General features: G+C 45.1%; 1 protein-coding gene across 1 annotated transcript in view; it reads right to left on the bottom strand.

Moving 5' to 3' along the window:
• DNAH6 (dynein axonemal heavy chain 6) overlaps positions 1-19,801 on the bottom strand; it is a 596,499-nt gene that overhangs the window by 539,165 nt on the left and 37,533 nt on the right. The window contains exons 4-7 of the mRNA XM_075352201.1: positions 19,509-19,768; positions 12,384-12,651; positions 11,662-11,796; positions 11,450-11,573 (exon numbers count right to left, since the gene is read on the bottom strand). Of these exons, the coding sequence (XP_075208316.1) occupies positions 11,450-11,573; positions 11,662-11,796; positions 12,384-12,651; positions 19,509-19,768 (787 nt within the window). The remainder of the gene's footprint in view (positions 1-11,449; positions 11,574-11,661; positions 11,797-12,383; positions 12,652-19,508; positions 19,769-19,801) is intronic.

Here is a 19,801-nt window from a genome sequence, read left to right as displayed (position 1 = left end):
TGTCCAAATATTTCTGAACCTAACTGAAAATGTTTGTCCATGCAATGCATAGATGTGTTTGGTCCTCCAGAATGAGAAACACTTTTGTAGCCATAATCTGCTTTGGATAATTGATGAAGGGTTACCAAATGTCCAGAAATGGTAGGTCAGTCACTTTTTGTTCTTTTAAGTTGGAGAAATTTGTGCAAAATATTATGAGTGTAATTGCAATCATTACAGTTCACAGTGAATGCCCCTAATGTCTTTGTATCAGAATTATAGGTTGTAGACAAACATCACGTAAAATCTGAATGATTTATCCTAGTTTTCCAGTATGTCTGTAAGAAATGTTAGATGTCTGTGATCTATTGATAAGTTGTCCAGAAAAAGAAAATCTAATTGACTAGGTATCTCCTTCCATGAACCAGTTCAATAAAGATAATTGATCTATCATAAATTCACTTTGTGGAAGACTGCCAGGACCCAACTACCACCATTTTTCCCCCCTAGAAAGACACGACACCGTTCTCTTATAAATTAAAATACTTTTATTTGAATTTTCCATTTTGGAGAGAGGCATGGAGAAAAAACCACTCTCATCTTTTGGCATAAAATTTGGTCGCAGCTTTAAACCAGGCATTAACTTGCCAACATCACGGGGTTCAGGTAAATGTACCGCCTTCCGGCCGTCCGGCGCGGGTATTTCACCACCACTTTTTCTACCCCTTCCGCTGCTGCGACTTAAACACAGAAAAACTCAATCAACTTGGAAAACAAAAAGGGAGGGAGGGTGGGAAACAGGTCCGGGTCCTGCAGCCGAGAGGCTGGAAGCTGGGCAGCACAGTGATATATATCCAGGAGGCGGGGCTTAGGCCAGTCACACCACAGGAGGCGAGGGGCGGCAGGTCAGTGTCTTTCTAGGGGGAGACCTCTATTTAAACATGCATAGGGGCCAGCAGTCAGGGGGCAGCATCTCAAGTTTCTGGCTGCAGTGCCCCTCAGACTGCCAGGACCCAACTACCACCATTTTTCCCCCCTAGAAAGACACGACACCGTTCTCTTATAAATTAAAATACTTTTATTTGAATTTTCCATTTTGGAGAGAGGCATGGAGAAAAAACCACTCTCATCTTTTGGCATAAAATTTGGTCGCAGCTTTAAACCAGGCATTAACTTGCCAACATCACGGGGTTCAGGTAAATGTACCGCCTTCCGGCCGTCCGGCGCGGGTATTTCACCACCACTTTTTCTACCCCTTCCGCCAAGGAGCAGCACCGCGCCAGCAAGCTGCGACCCCCCCCAAAAACTGAAATACCTGAGCCGTCCCAGGCATTTCCGAAACCACCATATCCATAACATCATCATTTTGGGGTGTACCCATCCGAGCTTAAGGACAGCCAAATATTGCCTTCCAGCTGGCGGTGCCAGACCAACAACCTCTTTTTTTTTTTTTTTTTTTTAAAAAAAACACTTTATTAACAGCACAACTTGGGTAGGCCCTGATCGACCATGCGCCAGGAGAGATCCTTATCACATTCTTCCATAGCTCCAATCCCCCTGGGCCAGAGGGTAACCTTCGACCGGATCGTTGTAACACTCCGCACTAAAACAGGGAAACCTGTACCTCTCTGACCGGATAAGGGTAAGAGGCCTAGCTAGACGGCCTTGGACCAGCTACTTGAAGCCTATGTGTATCACCAAGTCGGTTGTAGAAAAGAGAGCTCACGCAATCTTGATCGCCTCTGATAGACCCACAGCTGAGCCAAGCTCCGGCAACCTTTCCAATTACTTTCACTGTAACAGGAACCAAGAACCGAACACCAAGGCGAAGAGGCGAAGATCCGCTCTCCTCGCAGACAACATACATGGAAGTAACCTCGGACCCAATCACTGGGCCGACTTGGATCTGAAAGGCAAAAACACTGTCAGAACAGGGAATTCTCGTAACCATCAAACACCTCGTCTCTCCAAGGTGGTACTGACAAAAACCCACAAAAAATTTTTTTTTTTTTTTTTTTTTTTTTTTGGATAAACAAATCACAATCATGTCATTTTACATTAGCCCTGTACGCTGTTCTGAATCTCCTTACGTGTCGAATAAAACCCGATTTCAAAAAACCAACTCCGACCTGACGTCCCTCATAATGCATTTCCATTGTCGTTACCTGATCCACTGAAAACTGTGCTCATGTATGCTGGCTCCTGAAGCCTTGTAGCACCCCAACTCTGGGAGAGTACGTGCCGGGTACCACGGCTGGCAAACACCAAAATAACGAGTAACCGTCGCATTACCAACCAAAAACCAGCCCACAAAATGGAGGACCAACTACGTAACGCTAAAATGAAGGGCCGTCGTCATGGGTAAAAACTGGTCCCATACACCCGCTCGCCTAAGAGACATAAACGACAACGTCGGGACACCCGCCGAGTGAGGGAAAAAGATCCAAAATATCAATGTATAGATTTGCAATGGGGCGAACAATCCAAACCCCCACTTTTTTCTTTTTATTTTTTTTTTTTTTTTTTTTTTAAACAAAACAAACAATCTTCGGCTAAAAAAGAATAGGCCTACTGTGCTCCACTCGCTTACCATAATCATCCAACCCTTCAATACCTTTCACCCCACAAGACCCTCATCGCTTCAGTACCGTTCCGCAATTTAAAAATGGGAAGACCGACCTCGTAACAGTTTGCTTGCAACCGAAATTGGTGCACATTCGCTGAATACTGCAGGGCGTGTATTACTAGAGGGTGGCTTGTAAAATCGTCACGCACATCAACCACCAGAGCAACACCCGCTGAATAACGTACCATCGAACCGTCAGGTCAATGCAAAATGGAGGCCCGGATCATAGGCCTAACTTCACCGAGCACCCCACCATCTAGCTGAGAACTCCAACCTTGATCCTGCTGGTGGGTTGAGTTACCAAAATACCTGAGATTGAGATTGCAATAAGGTGCCCGATACAAACCCGGAACCCAGATGCCTGTTTTGCCTTCAACCCTGCGTTGACCCATAATCATTCCAAGCCACAAAAACCTAATCAGCCTGATTACTTATTCGAGGAAAGGGCTGTAGTTGGTTAAGGCTTTTACCCACCGGCATGGTCGGACCACTGGTCATTCTCCTATTTCCCAGTCCACCCCCCTTTTTGTGTAGCTGGAACCGAAATAGGGGGAAAGGCGCAATCAAAGTTAGGTTAATGGACCATGTCCCCCCGGGCCCAGCATAAGGAGCATTTTTTTTTTTTTATATATAACTATATAAACACTTTGTATCGCAAATGATCCCAAACAGCTGGCCCTGCAACGCCGTAATACTCCATCAACAAATCTGTCTGTTCCTGCCCTTGAAACTATTATGGCATGGCACGGTGGCTCAATGGCTAGCTGCAGCCCTGGGGACCTGGGCCCAAATCCCGCCAAGGACACCATCCGCAAGGAGCCTGTACGTTCTCCCCATGACTGCGTGGGTCTACTCCGGGCACTCTAGCCTCCTCCCACACCCCCATAAACATACAGATAGGGAATCCAGACCGTAAGCCCCGATGGGGCAGCGTCCCCAATCCATGCAACGCACACAAAAACTAAAAGTGAATTTATACCTTTTAGAATATGTATGTGGAAGTAATTGTATTACTCACAGCAAGTTGGGCTGCAGTGTGTACATCGCCCTGGCCAAAAACTGATGCTCTAGCAGGATACAGCTAAACCCCCACTAAGTGAAGGCATCACAGGTGCAGGAGAAGCAGATCACACACACACCTTCATGGAATGGAGGGGAGGTGACTGCTAGATGATAAAACTGCACACAAGTGGCTTGCATAGAGCGCTGTTCACATGCAGATGACACAGTCACAAACCCGCAGCCTATTAGGTAACGCCCTTCTATTAGATCAGGCGGGCTGCCAAGCCGTACTCCACTGTATATCATGCACGGACAGACACTCTACAATGCAAGGCCCAACAGAAAGGGGCCTGGCTGTATCCTGTACAAACAAAAAAATATGAGGTTTTTGTTGGTATTTATGGCCATAAAACGTAAGCCTACACCCTCGTCAAGGGACCTCATGTCTGTAGGTCCCTACACTAAATATAAAAAAAGCAACAATAAGAGGATAATGTCCTCCAAAAATCAAGTATTACTCACAGCAAGTTGGGCTGCAGTGTGTACATCGCCCTGGCCAAAAACTGATGCTCTAGCAGGATACAGCTAAACCCCCACTAAGTGAAGGCATCACAGGTGCAGGAGAAGCAGATCACACACACACCTTCATGGAATGGAGGGGAGGTGACTGCTAGATGATAAAACTGCACACAAGTGGCTTGCATAGAGCGCTGTTCACATGCAGATGACACAGTCACAAACCCGCAGCCTATTAGGTAACGCCCTTCTATTAGATCAGGCGGGCTGCCAAGCCGTACTCCACTGTATATCATGCACGGACAGACACTCTACAATGCAAGGCCCAACAGAAAGGGGCCTGGCTGTATCCTGTACAAACAAAAAAATATGAGGTTTTTGTTGGTATTTATGGCCATAAAACGTAAGCCTACACCCTCGTCAAGGGACCTCATGTCTGTAGGTCCCTACACTAAATATAAAAAAAAGCAACAATAAGAGGATAATGTCCTCCAAAAATCAAGTATTACTCACAGCAAGTTGGGCTGCAGTGTGTACATCGCCCTGGCCAAAAACTGATGCTCTAGCAGGATACAGCTAAACCCCCACTAAGTGAAGGCATCACAGGTGCAGGAGAAGCAGATCACACACACACCTTCATGGAATGGAGGGGAGGTGACTGCTAGATGATAAAACTGCACACAAGTGGCTTGCATAGAGCGCTGTTCACATGCAGATGACACAGTCACAAACCCGCAGCCTATTAGGTAACGCCCTTCTATTAGATCAGGCGGGCTGCCAAGCCGTACTCCACTGTATATCATGCACGGACAGACACTCTACAATGCAAGGCCCAACAGAAAGGGGCCTGGCTGTATCCTGTACAAACAAAAAAATATGAGGTTTTTGTTGGTATTTATGGCCATAAAACGTAAGCCTACACCCTCGTCAAGGGACCTCATGTCTGTAGGTCCCTACACTAAATATAAAAAAAGCAACAATAAGAGGATAATGTCCTCCAAAAATCAAGTATTACTCACAGCAAGTTGGGCTGCAGTGTGTACATCGCCCTGGCCAAAAACTGATGCTCTAGCAGGATACAGCTAAACCCCCACTAAGTGAAGGCATCACAGGTGCAGGAGAAGCAGATCACACACACACCTTCATGGAATGGAGGGGAGGTGACTGCTAGATGATAAAACTGCACACAAGTGGCTTGCATAGAGCGCTGTTCACATGCAGATGACACAGTCACAAACCCGCAGCCTATTAGGTAACGCCCTTCTATTAGATCAGGCGGGCTGCCAAGCCGTACTCCACTGTATATCATGCACGGACAGACACTCTACAATGCAAGGCCCAACAGAAAGGGGCCTGGCTGTATCCTGTACAAACAAAAAAATATGAGGTTTTTGTTGGTATTTATGGCCATAAAACGTAAGCCTACACCCTCGTCAAGGGACCTCATGTCTGTAGGTCCCTACACTAAATATAAAAAAAGCAACAATAAGAGGATAATGTCCTCCAAAAATCAAGTATTACTCACAGCAAGTTGGGCTGCAGTGTGTACATCGCCCTGGCCAAAAACTGATGCTCTAGCAGGATACAGCTAAACCCCCACTAAGTGAAGGCATCACAGGTGCAGGAGAAGCAGATCACACACACACCTTCATGGAATGGAGGGGAGGTGACTGCTAGATGATAAAACTGCACACAAGTGGCTTGCATAGAGCGCTGTTCACATGCAGATGACACAGTCACAAACCCGCAGCCTATTAGGTAACGCCCTTCTATTAGATCAGGCGGGCTGCCAAGCCGTACTCCACTGTATATCATGCACGGACAGACACTCTACAATGCAAGGCCCAACAGAAAGGGGCCTGGCTGTATCCTGTACAAACAAAAAAATATGAGGTTTTTGTTGGTATTTATGGTTTTTTTTTATATTTAGTGTAGGGACCTACAGACATGAGGTCCCTTGACGAGGGTGTAGGCTTACGTTTTATGGCCATAAATACCAACAAAAACCTCATATTTTTTTGTTTGTACAGGATACAGCCAGGCCCCTTTCTGTTGGGCCTTGCATTGTAGAGTGTCTGTCCGTGCATGATATACAGTGGAGTACGGCTTGGCAGCCCGCCTGATCTAATAGAAGGGCGTTACCTAATAGGCTGCGGGTTTGTGACTGTGTCATCTGCATGTGAACAGCGCTCTATGCAAGCCACTTGTGTGCAGTTTTATCATCTAGCAGTCACCTCCCCTCCATTCCATGAAGGTGTGTGTGTGATCTGCTTCTCCTGCACCTGTGATGCCTTCACTTAGTGGGGGTTTAGCTGTATCCTGCTAGAGCATCAGTTTTTGGCCAGGGCGATGTACACACTGCAGCCCAACTTGCTGTGAGTAATACTTGATTTTTGGAGGACATTATCCTCTTATTGTTGCTTTTTTTATATTTAGTGTAGGGACCTACAGACATGAGGTCCCTTGACGAGGGTGTAGGCTTACGTTTTATGGCCATAAATACCAACAAAAACCTCATATTTTTTTGTTTGTACAGGATACAGCCAGGCCCCTTTCTGTTGGGCCTTGCATTGTAGAGTGTCTGTCCGTGCATGATATACAGTGGAGTACGGCTTGGCAGCCCGCCTGATCTAATAGAAGGGCGTTACCTAATAGGCTGCGGGTTTGTGACTGTGTCATCTGCATGTGAACAGCGCTCTATGCAAGCCACTTGTGTGCAGTTTTATCATCTAGCAGTCACCTCCCCTCCATTCCATGAAGGTGTGTGTGTGATCTGCTTCTCCTGCACCTGTGATGCCTTCACTTAGTGGGGGTTTAGCTGTATCCTGCTAGAGCATCAGTTTTTGGCCAGGGCGATGTACACACTGCAGCCCAACTTGCTGTGAGTAATACTTGATTTTTGGAGGACATTATCCTCTTATTGTTGCTTTTTTTATATTTAGTGTAGGGACCTACAGACATGAGGTCCCTTGACGAGGGTGTAGGCTTACGTTTTATGGCCATAAATACCAACAAAAACCTCATATTTTTTTGTTTGTACAGGATACAGCCAGGCCCCTTTCTGTTGGGCCTTGCATTGTAGAGTGTCTGTCCGTGCATGATATACAGTGGAGTACGGCTTGGCAGCCCGCCTGATCTAATAGAAGGGCGTTACCTAATAGGCTGCGGGTTTGTGACTGTGTCATCTGCATGTGAACAGCGCTCTATGCAAGCCACTTGTGTGCAGTTTTATCATCTAGCAGTCACCTCCCCTCCATTCCATGAAGGTGTGTGTGTGATCTGCTTCTCCTGCACCTGTGATGCCTCCACTTAGTGGGGGTTTAGCTGTATCCTGCTAGAGCATCAGTTTTTGGCCAGGGCGATGTACACACTGCAGCCCAACTTGCTGTGAGTAATACTTGATTTTTGGAGGACATTTTCCTCTTATTGTTGCTTTTTTTATATTTAGTGTAGGGACCTACAGACATGAGGTCCCTTGACGAGGGTGTAGGCTTACGTTTTATGGCCATAAATACCAACAAAAACCTCATATTTTTTTGTTTGTACAGGATACAGCCAGGCCCCTTTCTGTTGGGCCTTGCATTGTAGAGTGTCTGTCCGTGCATGATATACAGTGGAGTACGGCTTGGCAGCCCGCCTGATCTAATAGAAGGGCGTTACCTAATAGGCTGCGGGTTTGTGACTGTGTCATCTGCATGTGAACAGCGCTCTATGCAAGCCACTTGTGTGCAGTTTTATCATCTAGCAGTCACCTCCCCTCCATTCCATGAAGGTGTGTGTGATCTGCTTCTCCTGCACCTGTGATGCCTTCACTTAGTGGGGGTTTAGCTGTATCCTGCTAGAGCATCAGTTTTTGGCCAGGGCGATGTACACACTGCAGCCCAACTTGCTGTGAGTAATACTTGATTTTTGGAGGACATTATCCTCTTATTGTTGCTTTTTTTATATTTAGTGTAGGGACCTACAGACATGAGGTCCCTTGACGAGGGTGTAGGCTTACGTTTTATGGCCATAAATACCAACAAAAACCTCATATTTTTTTGTTTGTACAGGATACAGCCAGGCCCCTTTCTGTTGGGCCTTGCATTGTAGAGTGTCTGTCCGTGCATGATATACAGTGGAGTACGGCTTGGCAGCCCGCCTGATCTAATAGAAGGGCGTTACCTAATAGGCTGCGGGTTTGTGACTGTGTCATCTGCATGTGAACAGCGCTCTATGCAAGCCACTTGTGTGCAGTTTTATCATCTAGCAGTCACCTCCCCTCCATTCCATGAAGGTGTGTGTGTGATCTGCTTCTCCTGCACCTGTGATGCCTTCACTTAGTGGGGGTTTAGCTGTATCCTGCTAGAGCATCAGTTTTTGGCCAGGGCGATGTACACACTGCAGCCCAACTTGCTGTGAGTAATACTTGATTTTTGGAGGACATTATCCTCTTATTGTTGCTTTTTTTATATTTAGTGTAGGGACCTACAGACATGAGGTCCCTTGACGAGGAAGTAATTGTCCAGAAAATATTAGCGGGCATAATTATTCTGCGAATAGCTAACATTGCCGGTTTTCCCATCTCACTTGTTTATTTTCGGTTCTTACGGTAAGGAAAACCAATTAAAACATACGTAATTAACCAAAGAGGGAAAATCTAGTACAAAAGGATGAAAATTACTTCACTACAAAAAAGAAGCAGTTTTAGAAAAACAATCAAACCATGCAAATGTACAGAGATATACTTCTCACATTTCGATAAAACTAACTGTGGCCAATATCGATCCCTTCTTTCAATTACAGCATGACATTAGGGGTAAAACAGGGGGGTTAGATCCCGTGATCCCATAATATTGTCACTAATCAATAAATCACTTGAAGGGTCAGTTAACCGGTGGCAACAAGATTATTACAAGGAATGGAGGCCGCCTGTATTAAACTAAGGTTGAAAAATTAAGATATGTTTAATTTTTGAAAGACGTCTTAGAGGATATCTCATTTGTACCTCTTCCGACAGGCCTACAAGCTGCCGTAACCCTCAGTCTGATACAGCGCCGCACAATCAGCTCTGCCCTCATCTACTGTATCCTCACCTATCCCTTGTAGACTGTGAGCCCTCGCGGGCAGGGTCCTCTCTCCTCCTGTACCAGACCGTGCCTTGTATGGTTTATGATTATTATACTGGTACCTATTATGTAAAAACCCCTTTCGCATGTAAAGCGCCATGAATTATATGGCGCATAATAAATAATAATAATTTGTATAAATACCCGTGTGGTCAATATAAATAAACTGCCACCAAACTTAATCCTCCGAAATAGGGAAGGCTTCTTTACAGTTAGAGCAGGTAGATTGTGGAATGCTGTCTACAAGGGGTAGGAATGCTAGATACCATCACAGCTTTTAACAGAAAACGGGGGAAGGCGATTCCCTCAGCACCAATAACATTGTTTGTTATAAATAACTTAGTGACAACATGTAGAGCTGGGCGGGAAGCCTGTTACCTGTGACATCACATTATCCTCCCTAGGGGCACTTATCCCACCCCGCACTCCCCATCAGGGTACTCACCTGGTGATTCAGGAAATGACAAGACGACTGGATCTAGATCTACCCACGTAACGCCTGCTACGACGACGCTCACACCTATCCAAGGGTTAAGATGACAGACTCCGGACATGGTGGCTACCCATGCCAAAGCTTGCTACCGTGACCCCTGCACATGACCGTACAACGCGATAGTCGGCACCGCACCCACCGCCGCCATAACATGCTGAAATCCACTGTGTGACAACGGGGCGGGGCTGTTAACAGTCACCATTGTCATAATGTCAAATGGAGTGTGTTTTGGCCTGGGAGGGGGCTTGGTGTAGGTGTGGTATCAGCAGGAGGGAAAACACGCCACCTGCTGACTGTTGCTTCTTGCCCCTGTTCACTACCAGCCCCCCTCAATTTGAACATTGAAGTCCTAACAGAATCCCTTAAACCGCCCGCTCACTGGGAGACCCACATGGTCCCTGGTTCATTCCCAGGCTAGCCCCCTTGGCATTCCCGGGGCATACAAACGGAGGGGAGGGGAAGTTCAGTGTGTGTGGGATGGGATGATTTGAACTCTTGCAGGTTAGTGCCTGCATACTACATTCCCCCCTACCGTGCCTCCAACCTGCGCTGTGACAGGGACTGCACTGAGTCTGCACTTCAATTATGCTGTGTGCCTAATTCATGCGTCCTGCGTCCCCTGCACAGTCTATGGAGACTGTGCAGAGGCCGTACGCACGTTGCATAGTAGAACGCAGCGATTCAGCTGTTGCCCGAATCGCTGTGTTCTAAGAAGTGACATGTCACTTCCGTGCGCTTTGCCGGCAGCTCCTGCTCTGTCTATGGCAGGAGCTGCAGGCTGAGCGCACGCTCTCTGCCGGCACCATGCGCCTCAGAACGGAGCTTTTCAGCTGCGCTCTGAGGCACACCTTTTAGGTGCTGTGCAGAGCGCACACAGCCCTACCCAGCTCCTCCTCGGCACTGGCGACGGTGTCTGGTCGGCGGTGGCTGGGCGGCGGGTGGGCGGGGCCAATGACAAAGAGCGCGAAGCGCTCTTTTTCAAACTTAATGGCGGCTCAAGCTGACCGGCGGGCGGGTAGTTCCCTCAGAACGCCGCTCGCCGGCGCACGTAGCTTGAGCCTCAGCAGGGAGGGAGCTGCTCACAGCAAACAGCGCCGTGAGCAGAACGCTTTCCTCCATGCTGATTTTAGGGGAGGAGGGGGGGGGTGAGGGTGTTAAATAATGGCGAGCACAAGCGGACCAGCGGGCGGGTAGTTCCCTTAGAACGCCGCGCTCACCGGTCACACATCGCTTGTGCCTCAGCAGAGAGGGAGCCGCTCACAGCTAACAGTGCTGTGAGCTGAAACGCTTACCTCCCTGCTGATAGCTCTCTTACCGCCTCCAGGAGCGGGTCTCTGTGTCCGGCTGCCCAAACAGGTCCGGGTCCTGCAGCCGAGAGGCTGGAAGCTGGGCAGCACAGTGATATATATCCAGGAGGCGGGGCTTAGGCCAGTCACACCACAGGAGGCGAGGGGCGGCAGGTCAGTGTCTTTCTAGGGGGAGACCTCTATTTAAACATGCATAGGGGCCAGCAGTCAGGGGGCAGCATCTCAAGTTTCTGGCTGCAGTGCCCCTCATTGTTAAAGGGTTTACAGTTCTATCACACTTCAATACAAGACCTTTTCACTATGAGGTCAGTTTCATACAAGCGTATAAAAACATGGATTTGAGTATTTCCACACAAGAGACATCCTCATACAGAGCTCGAGAATACAGTAGAGTATTACATTGGTAATGTCAAGTCACCTGAGTTGTCAGAATCATTCATGTAGTCATCCGGAGTAAACCCAGCCTCCAATAAAGCAGTCCTACTAGCGCTTCTGACAACTTCTTTGGCTAGGTCGCGGAACTCGGAAAGATGGTTGGTGACCTAAGAACACAAGAACAGCTGAGTTTTAGGTTGGCAATTAAAGTATGGTAATATTTTCCACTGATTTTTAGGAATTAGGAAAAGATACCTCTTCTAGCTGTTTAAACTGAATGTCTGTGAACTCTTTTAAAGTATATGTGTACCCCTTCTCAATGCGACACAGGCCCATGTCACTGATTCGGTAACACATTTCTTGGATATTGAGGAGAGCAGGGCGCAGATACTGCAGGAAGAAAAAGTAACGATATGTTCAGCTTTCTTAACTATCCTTATAAAATGAATAAATTATATATCATATTGATTAAAGGAGGGAATCTGTCACCAGGTATTTGCTACTACCACAGAGCAGCAAGATGTAGGACCAGAGACCCTGCTTCCAGCGATGTGTCACTTACTGGGCTGCTTGCTGCAATTTTGATAAAATCGTTGTTTTCTGTGCTGCAGATCTACCAGTCCTCTAAATGTTGAGCTGTGTATCACCCACACACACCCCTGATTGACAGCATTCTATACCACTGTGCATAGGCAGAAAGCAGCCAATCAGTGATAGGATATATAAGCAGAGCTCATGAATATGGAAGGTTATATGACAGCAGGTCTAATAGTCTTTTAGTCATTATTTTCTGCTGATAAATTAGAGACTTTATGAAAACTGCAGCAAGCAGCCCAGTAAGTGACACATCACTGGACTCAGTATCTTGCTGCTCTCAGATTAGAAGGCAAAAACCTGGTGAAAAATAAATGCTTTTGAATCAACATAAGACTGTGCACATATAGGCTAGACTTAATTAGCCAATTTGGGATACATACTGAATTAACAATGAACAGATTCTCCTGCAGGGCCTTGCGACATGTACTAATTTTTTTGGCACGAACATTTTTTCTCCACACAGTAAAAGCTTTCCATTTTCTGAACAGAGCAAAGGTAGGAATCTGTTTCATTGATTTGTGGTAAAGATATTCCTGTTTCCAGCGTTCCAGCTCCAAGAATAAAACATCTCCAGTACACATATGGATGACACCTCTGTCACTTATGGTGTAGTAATCATGCTTGTTGATGTTTTCGTGGCTTACAATTCTATGTAGAGGCGAGGAAAAATAAAGAAAAATTTGTGAAACAAACATTATTCATTATTTTATAATCATAAAGGACAAATAACTTGATATTGTAGGAGTCAGAATTTTTATTTTTGTTGAATGTTGTTGATTTTGTATTGACCTCATTTTTCAAAAAAATTTCCATTGGCCTAAAACATTCAGATCTTTACCGAAAACAGATTCACAATCTCCAAATCATTATTAGATAGGTTGGATCGCCTACATGCTGTTTGCCAGGGGTGCATCTATTACTTATCACTCCCAAAAGAAGTCTGAATGGTGAAACGTGCGTCGGGGTGTTGGCACCACGTTTTGCGGCAGATGAGCCCTCTTACAAACTAGGCATCCCCTCTAACATTGAACTGACATTTGCTTTTTCATTTATAACATTCTGGATATAAGCACAGTGGTATCAGATCTAATTCAGAGTTCTGATTTTGGATTTGTTTTAACAATTTTGGATTTGGTTTTGTTTTCTTCATTTCTACAATCCACTTAGTGCAATACTCCCCTATACTTCTATGTAATACCTTCTGTAGAGCCTTTCTTTTATAACCAAATATCTATCTGTGTGATATTATTGCACACATTTATTACTTTTCTTTTTCATTTTTTCGGCTTTCATATGACTTTTTTCAAATTATACACTTTGTTATGGATGTTGGGTATTCGATTCATTAACCCTTTTGCTCTAAACCAACTTCACGTTGAACTATATCAGGGGTTTGGAACCTTTTTGACTGAGAAGCCATGAACGCCACATATTTTAAAATGTAGTTCCATGAGAGCCATACTCACCAGGGGGGAGCGGCAGTGGTGGAGCGACTCAGAAGGTCCCAAGAGGCAGGGTAGGCGATGCTGCGGGCACAGAGGAAGGGGTGTCGCAGCTCAAGAGGGTCAGTGTGCGGAGGGTCGGCAATATTACTGCAGGCTCATGGGGTGTTACAGTGACGGGCACCGGAACGCGTGCACAGATTGACGCAATGGACTTCAAGAAAATTGCAGTGGAGTCCTATCTGTGCACGCTCTGCCTCCACGGCCATTTTCTTGAAGTCGATCTCATCAGCTGCGGCAGATTCAAAGCAGCCCGCAGTCCGCCACGACACTCCATGAGTCCGCAGTATTGCCAACCCTGTGCCACCACTGTTGCCCCGGTAAGCCATATGTGGTTTGTAAGATGCACCCCCATTTTTCCCCCCGTTTTTGGTGAAAAAAAGTGCGTCTTGCAAACCGGAAAATACAGTATTTTTTTTATTAAACATTTGTCTGCAAGCCAGATCAAATAGCAGCAAGGGGTTATTCACATAAATCTCATAAGAGACACAAAATATTAAAACCTAACGTTTATTATAAACATATTAAAAGTGAACAGGGTCACTAGTGAACGTGATTTTAAAAAGAAGAACCAACACACATATGGTGCCTGATTAAAGCAACATAAGCATCTGCACTAAAGTGTAGGACACAAAGCAAATACCCATAAGTGTAATGACCAGAATCGGCCACACACCAACCGAAGTCAAATCTCTAGAGGGACCACCTCAACCAGAGATAGACTAAGGGCAACAGTGATAGAAGAATAGAGACCTCAATTAAACATCAGAATCTGAAAACCATCCTTGTTTTAGATGGATTCTATCAAAAAAGGAAAGGTTTCACTAGATCAAACGGGCTTCTTCATACAGCAAACTTAGGACCTCATGATTTCTGATACACCATGTATCGCCTTTCATTGGTTTGTTTCCATAATGCAGTTTTATAACTTCCGACGCGTTTCAATAAATCCTCAGGGAAGATATTAGCCAAAAAAGCTCTGCATTCCGTCAGTGCAATCAAAAGCAACTGACCATAGTAAATGTTCTTTTGCTAAGCTGAAAATAGAACAAAACATCCCTATAAGCCAACCGCTTAATATATCATCACTAATAAAACTTATAGTCCCAAACAGGAACACTTACCACACGTGTCCTCACATCCAGACTTGTTCAAATGTGCTGTGCTACAGACCATATGCGGCGCCACTTTATATCACGCGCACCTGCGCAGTCTTACCCCATTCAGGCGTGTGACGCGTATATCCGGAAGACAACGCAATACCGGAAATCACTACGTCAATACAGAAAGCCGGCCGCGTCATCAACTTGCGCCGGCATATACACCCGATGACGCTACATCCAGTGTATGGAACGCAAACAGGAACTGTAAGTATGAAAATCGCGTCCTTACATAGAATAGTACTTGCGTTCGAAATGCTGATTCACAGCAAGAAACAAGTAGGTACAAAGAACTACTTATAGCGATATTGTGACATGGTGCCTATCAATGGCTTAATAAGGCCACCCTCATAATAAAAAATACACCAATAATAGCAGCGATGTTCAGCTCATTAACGCTACTCCAACAAAAAGTACTGATACCCTATATATTTACAGAGAACATCAGGAAGGGAAACCCTCCCATAATTAATACATATACAAGGTATAATTAGAACCTTTTTTCAGAAACACCAAATAGGAGAAAATAGTGGTCCCTGTGATCCAGCAGTATATAGAACAAGGGCCAACCATTTTAGTCACATACGGGGGAGGGAGGGGTTGTATGAGGTTTGTGGTCAGGACTATTAGATGATCCTAGGAAGATAATATGAACATTCAGGAGGGGACATTAAACCACCATGTCCAGCAAACAGAATAAATACAGCCCTTACATAAAATAAAAAATGGGAGTACAAATGGCCCCATAGGAGAGTAAGGCGGGCTTTGCACACTGCGACATCGCAGCCCGATGCTGCGATGCCGAGTGCGATAGTGCCCGCCCCCGTCGCAGCAGCGATATGTGGTGATAGCTGGCGTAGCGAAAGTTATCGCTACGCCAGCTTCACACACACACTCACCTGCCGTGCGACGTCCCTGTGGCCGGCGACCCGCCTCCTTGTTAAGGGGGCGGGTCGTGCGGCGTCACTGCGACGTCACACGGCAGGCGGCCAATCAGAGCGGAGGGGCGGAGATGAGCAGGATGTAAACATCCTGCCCACTTCCTTCCTTCCGCATATCCTACGGAAGCCGCAGTGAGGCCGGTAGGAGACGTTCCTCGCTCCTGCAACTTCACACACAGCGATGTGTGCTGCCGCAGGAGCGAGGAACAACATCGGACCATTGCGTCAGCGTAATTATGGATTACGCCGACGCTGTAACGATGATATGATTACGACGCTTTTGCGCTCGTTAATCGTATCATCCAGGCATTACACACTGCGATGTCGCATGCGATGCCGGAAGTGCGTCATTTTCAATTTGACCCCACCGACATCGCACCTGCGATGTCGCAGTGTGCAAAGTGCCCCTAAGGAAAAAGAGAGAGAAGGAACTAAGTACACACTAACCATGCCCCTCACTAAATTAATCTATCCCTACCTAGCCGCGGAGGTCGGCACCTTAAAACCTACACCATTGGTGCCCCCACTCACTGTCGACTTTCCCTCCTAACTAATCCTACAGTCTAAGGTGCATCTAGAAAGGGGGTGAACAAAAGCTGCTCATTAAGACCAGCAGGTGCCATAGTAGCCAGCGTGTAAATCCAGAAACACTCCTTCTGGAGAATCATTCTGTCCCAGTTACCTCCACGTATGGGTGGTCTAATATGATCTATACCCATTACCTTAATGCAATTCTCATCTCCATTGTGAAGAGCGTTCACGTGTCTGGCTATTGGGGTATCACTCTTGTTCCTAATGTCATTTTTATGTTCTCCTACCCTCCTCCTGAGTTCTCTAATAGTTTTCCCTATATAGTGTTTACCCCATACACATCTCACCCTATAAATGACTCCTCTGGTTCTACAGGTAATCAAAGATCTAATATCAAAACTCCTACTATTTGCAGAATTCTGAAAAACCTTCCCCTCCTCAATAAATTGACAGTTCACACAGTTATGACACTTAAAACAGCCCCTAACTCTGTTAGCTGTCCATGGTGGTCTGTCCTCTCTGAAGAAACTATGGACAAGTCTGTCCTTGAGGGACCTAGCCTTACGGTATGTGATGGAAGGGTGGTCAGGTATACATTTTACCACAACGGGATCCATTTTCAGAATGGGCCAATACTTACAGAGGATTCTACGTAGACCCGTTGCCCCATTATCATAGGTGGTAACATATCTTAACGAGTCATTGTTATTCACTGCTTTAGGTCTAGGGTTAAGGATGTTGGTACGGTCCATCTTCTGTAGTGACTCGAACGCCTTCCTAACCTCCTTTGCAGGGTAACCTCTCTCATCAAACCATTTCATCAGGTCGACAGACTGCTCCCTAAAAACATCATCATTGGAGCAGTTCTGTTTCATCCTTATAAATTGGCCTTTCGGGATCCCCTTCTTATGAGACCTGGGGTGCGCACTCTCCTATCTCAACAATGAGTTGGATGATATTTCCTTCCTAAAGGTGTTTGTTTTAAGTCTCCCCTCAGGTCCCTTCTCAACAAGGACATCCAGAAAAGCCAACCTACTATGATGCATCTCAAAGGTGAAATTAAGACCCAGATTATTGGTATTAAGAGAACCTACAAACTCCTTAAATCCTTCCTCATTGCCCTTCCAAATGATAAAGATGTCGTCGATATACCTGAGCCACATCACAATATCCTCCGTGTCAAGGCCACCCCAAAAGACAGTGGTTTCCTCCCATCAACCCAGGAATAAGTTGGCATACGATGGGGCACAACAGCTCCCCATCGCCCTACCCCTTAGTTGGTGGAAGTACTTCCCCCCAAAAGTGAAAACGTTCTTTGTCAGACAGAATCGTAGGGCTTGAATGACAAAACTATTGTGCGTAGCAAGATGGCTCCCTCTAAAATTCAGATAGTAATTTACTGCTTCAATACCTGCCTCATGCGGTATTGAAGAGTAGAGGGCTTCTACATCAATACTGCAGAGGATCATCCCATCTTCAAGGAAAACGTCGTCTATCTTTCGCAGAAACTCTGTAGTATCTCCCAAGTATGAATTGAGAGATAAAACAAATGGTTGGAGTATCCTGTCAACATAAATACTAAGTTTCTCAGTGAGACTCCTGACGCCCGACACAATTGGGCGTCCTTTGAAAGGGTGAAGGCCCTTGTGCACTTTTGGTAGTGTGTAAAAAGTAGCTTGCACAGGGAACAGAGGAAATAAAAAATCAAATTCATTGTTATCTATAATCCTATTACTGAGTGCTGTTTCAAGGAATGTCCTCAGTTCAGCTTTAAAGTCAGGGATTGGATTAAACATCAGTTTTGCATAACACTGTTCATTATTAAGAATGTCCAAACAGATATTTTTATATTTAATGGAATCCATTATCACAGTGTTTCCCCCTTCCCAAGCCAGATGCAGCCATCAAAAGAGCCACATCTGGCTCGCGAACCATAGGTTCCCGACCCCTGAACTAGATTGACTTAGGTCTTTTTTCAGCCTATGTAACTATGTAATTATCTGCCAATCCATGTAGCATTACCACTGATACTTTTTGTATGTAAACTCCTTTTCTCTGAAAATATTTCCACACTTAATCTGTTGCATACCCTGACATTATTATAATTTGTATAGGAATACTTGTGTGTATTAATACTTATACTTAACTTATTTTTGTATGCCATCAGAATAAGCAATATTATTCCTGGGGGGATATGTATACTAATTTCTTATGTGTGTGCAGTGGAATCACCTGTTGCCACCTATTGTGGTGCCACTTAGTGGTTTCCAATTTTTATCTGTTTTTAAAGGGAATCTATTAGCAGGTCTTTGCTATGTAAGCTGAAGCCAGCATGCTGTCTGGGTTAAAAGACAAAAATTAACAATGTCTCTCTTATCATACTTCATGCTGTTGTTTAATGAAACTAAAGGATTTTATACTTGGAGATTATAATTGCTAGGTCTAGCTTTCACTTGCACGGCAGTCAATGTACAATCTCAGTAGAGAGCCTGGTGTGGGCAGGACAGCTCCCTTGGCTCAGCTACATGACTAAATCTAACAATTCAGATTGTGTCAGAGCGGCAGCACCCAGTAATCTAAATTATATGACATCGTTGGATTTAGGATCTCTTTATCTACATTATGCTGCTCTCAGATGACGTAGCAAAAACCTGCTGACAGATTCCCTATGTATTTATGTAGTGAATGAAGAGATTTAAGGCTGCTTTACACACAATGATATCACTAGCGATCTCGTTAGCGATGTGACACGCCCAGATCGTTGTTACGATTTGCCGAGATCGATCATAGGTCGTTTTGCAGAGGTCACACGTACATATCTCACAAAGGACGCTACATCGTTCAGCGATATATTGTTTGACCAAGGCAGTTGTGTGGATGTTGTTCATCGTTGGCAGGGTGTCAAACGTATCAATATGTCTGCTGCGATCCAAACAACGAACAATATTTTGAAACTGAACGACGTGTCAACGATCAACGATTTTCACCCTATTTGTGATCATTTGGAGTCGCACGTAGGTGTCCCACACAACGACGTCGCTAACGGTGACGGAAGTGCGTCACAAAAACTGTGACCCCGACGACATATTGTCAGCTAAATCGTAGCGTGTAAGGAGTCCTTTAGTCTTTAATATGACTCACGCTATACAAAGTATGTGCACCTATTACTGTAGGCTTCTAATGGACTTTTTATGATTTATCAGTTGCCAAGCAATATACTATGACACATAGTTTTATAGAAGCTAATCCAAAAATTGTCCTTCTGATGTAAATTTTTGGGCACAATTCAAATATCAACCTCTTTCTAATGCAAGAAATAATTGACATAATGAAAGTCACTTAGAGCATTTTTAATTGTTTCTTTTATATACCTCAGGTTGTATGGATCATATTCAACTGAAGACTTGGGGACAGCAGGGGTCATATACAGAAAGCCCAAATTCTTATTTCCCTGTAGTATGCTGATGATCTGCAGAGGGTCTTTAATATTTGCCTTAATGACTTCTTCTGCACTCTCAAACAAACTAGATGGAGGTGAAGGAACTCGCTTATAAGAGCCAGGTCTTGAAAAAGATGTTCTTGGCTGCTTTGGTGGAGTAGGAGATATGGTTCTACTGACATCCATCTGTAACTAAAGAATGAAAAGTATATTAGTGATGAACAC

This window comes from Anomaloglossus baeobatrachus, chromosome 1 (genome assembly GCF_048569485.1).
Source record: "Anomaloglossus baeobatrachus isolate aAnoBae1 chromosome 1, aAnoBae1.hap1, whole genome shotgun sequence".
NCBI lineage: Eukaryota > Metazoa > Chordata > Amphibia > Anura > Aromobatidae > Anomaloglossus > Anomaloglossus baeobatrachus.
The sequence above is the reverse complement of the archived record's forward strand: the minus strand, read 5'-3'. Positions and strand labels throughout refer to the sequence as shown.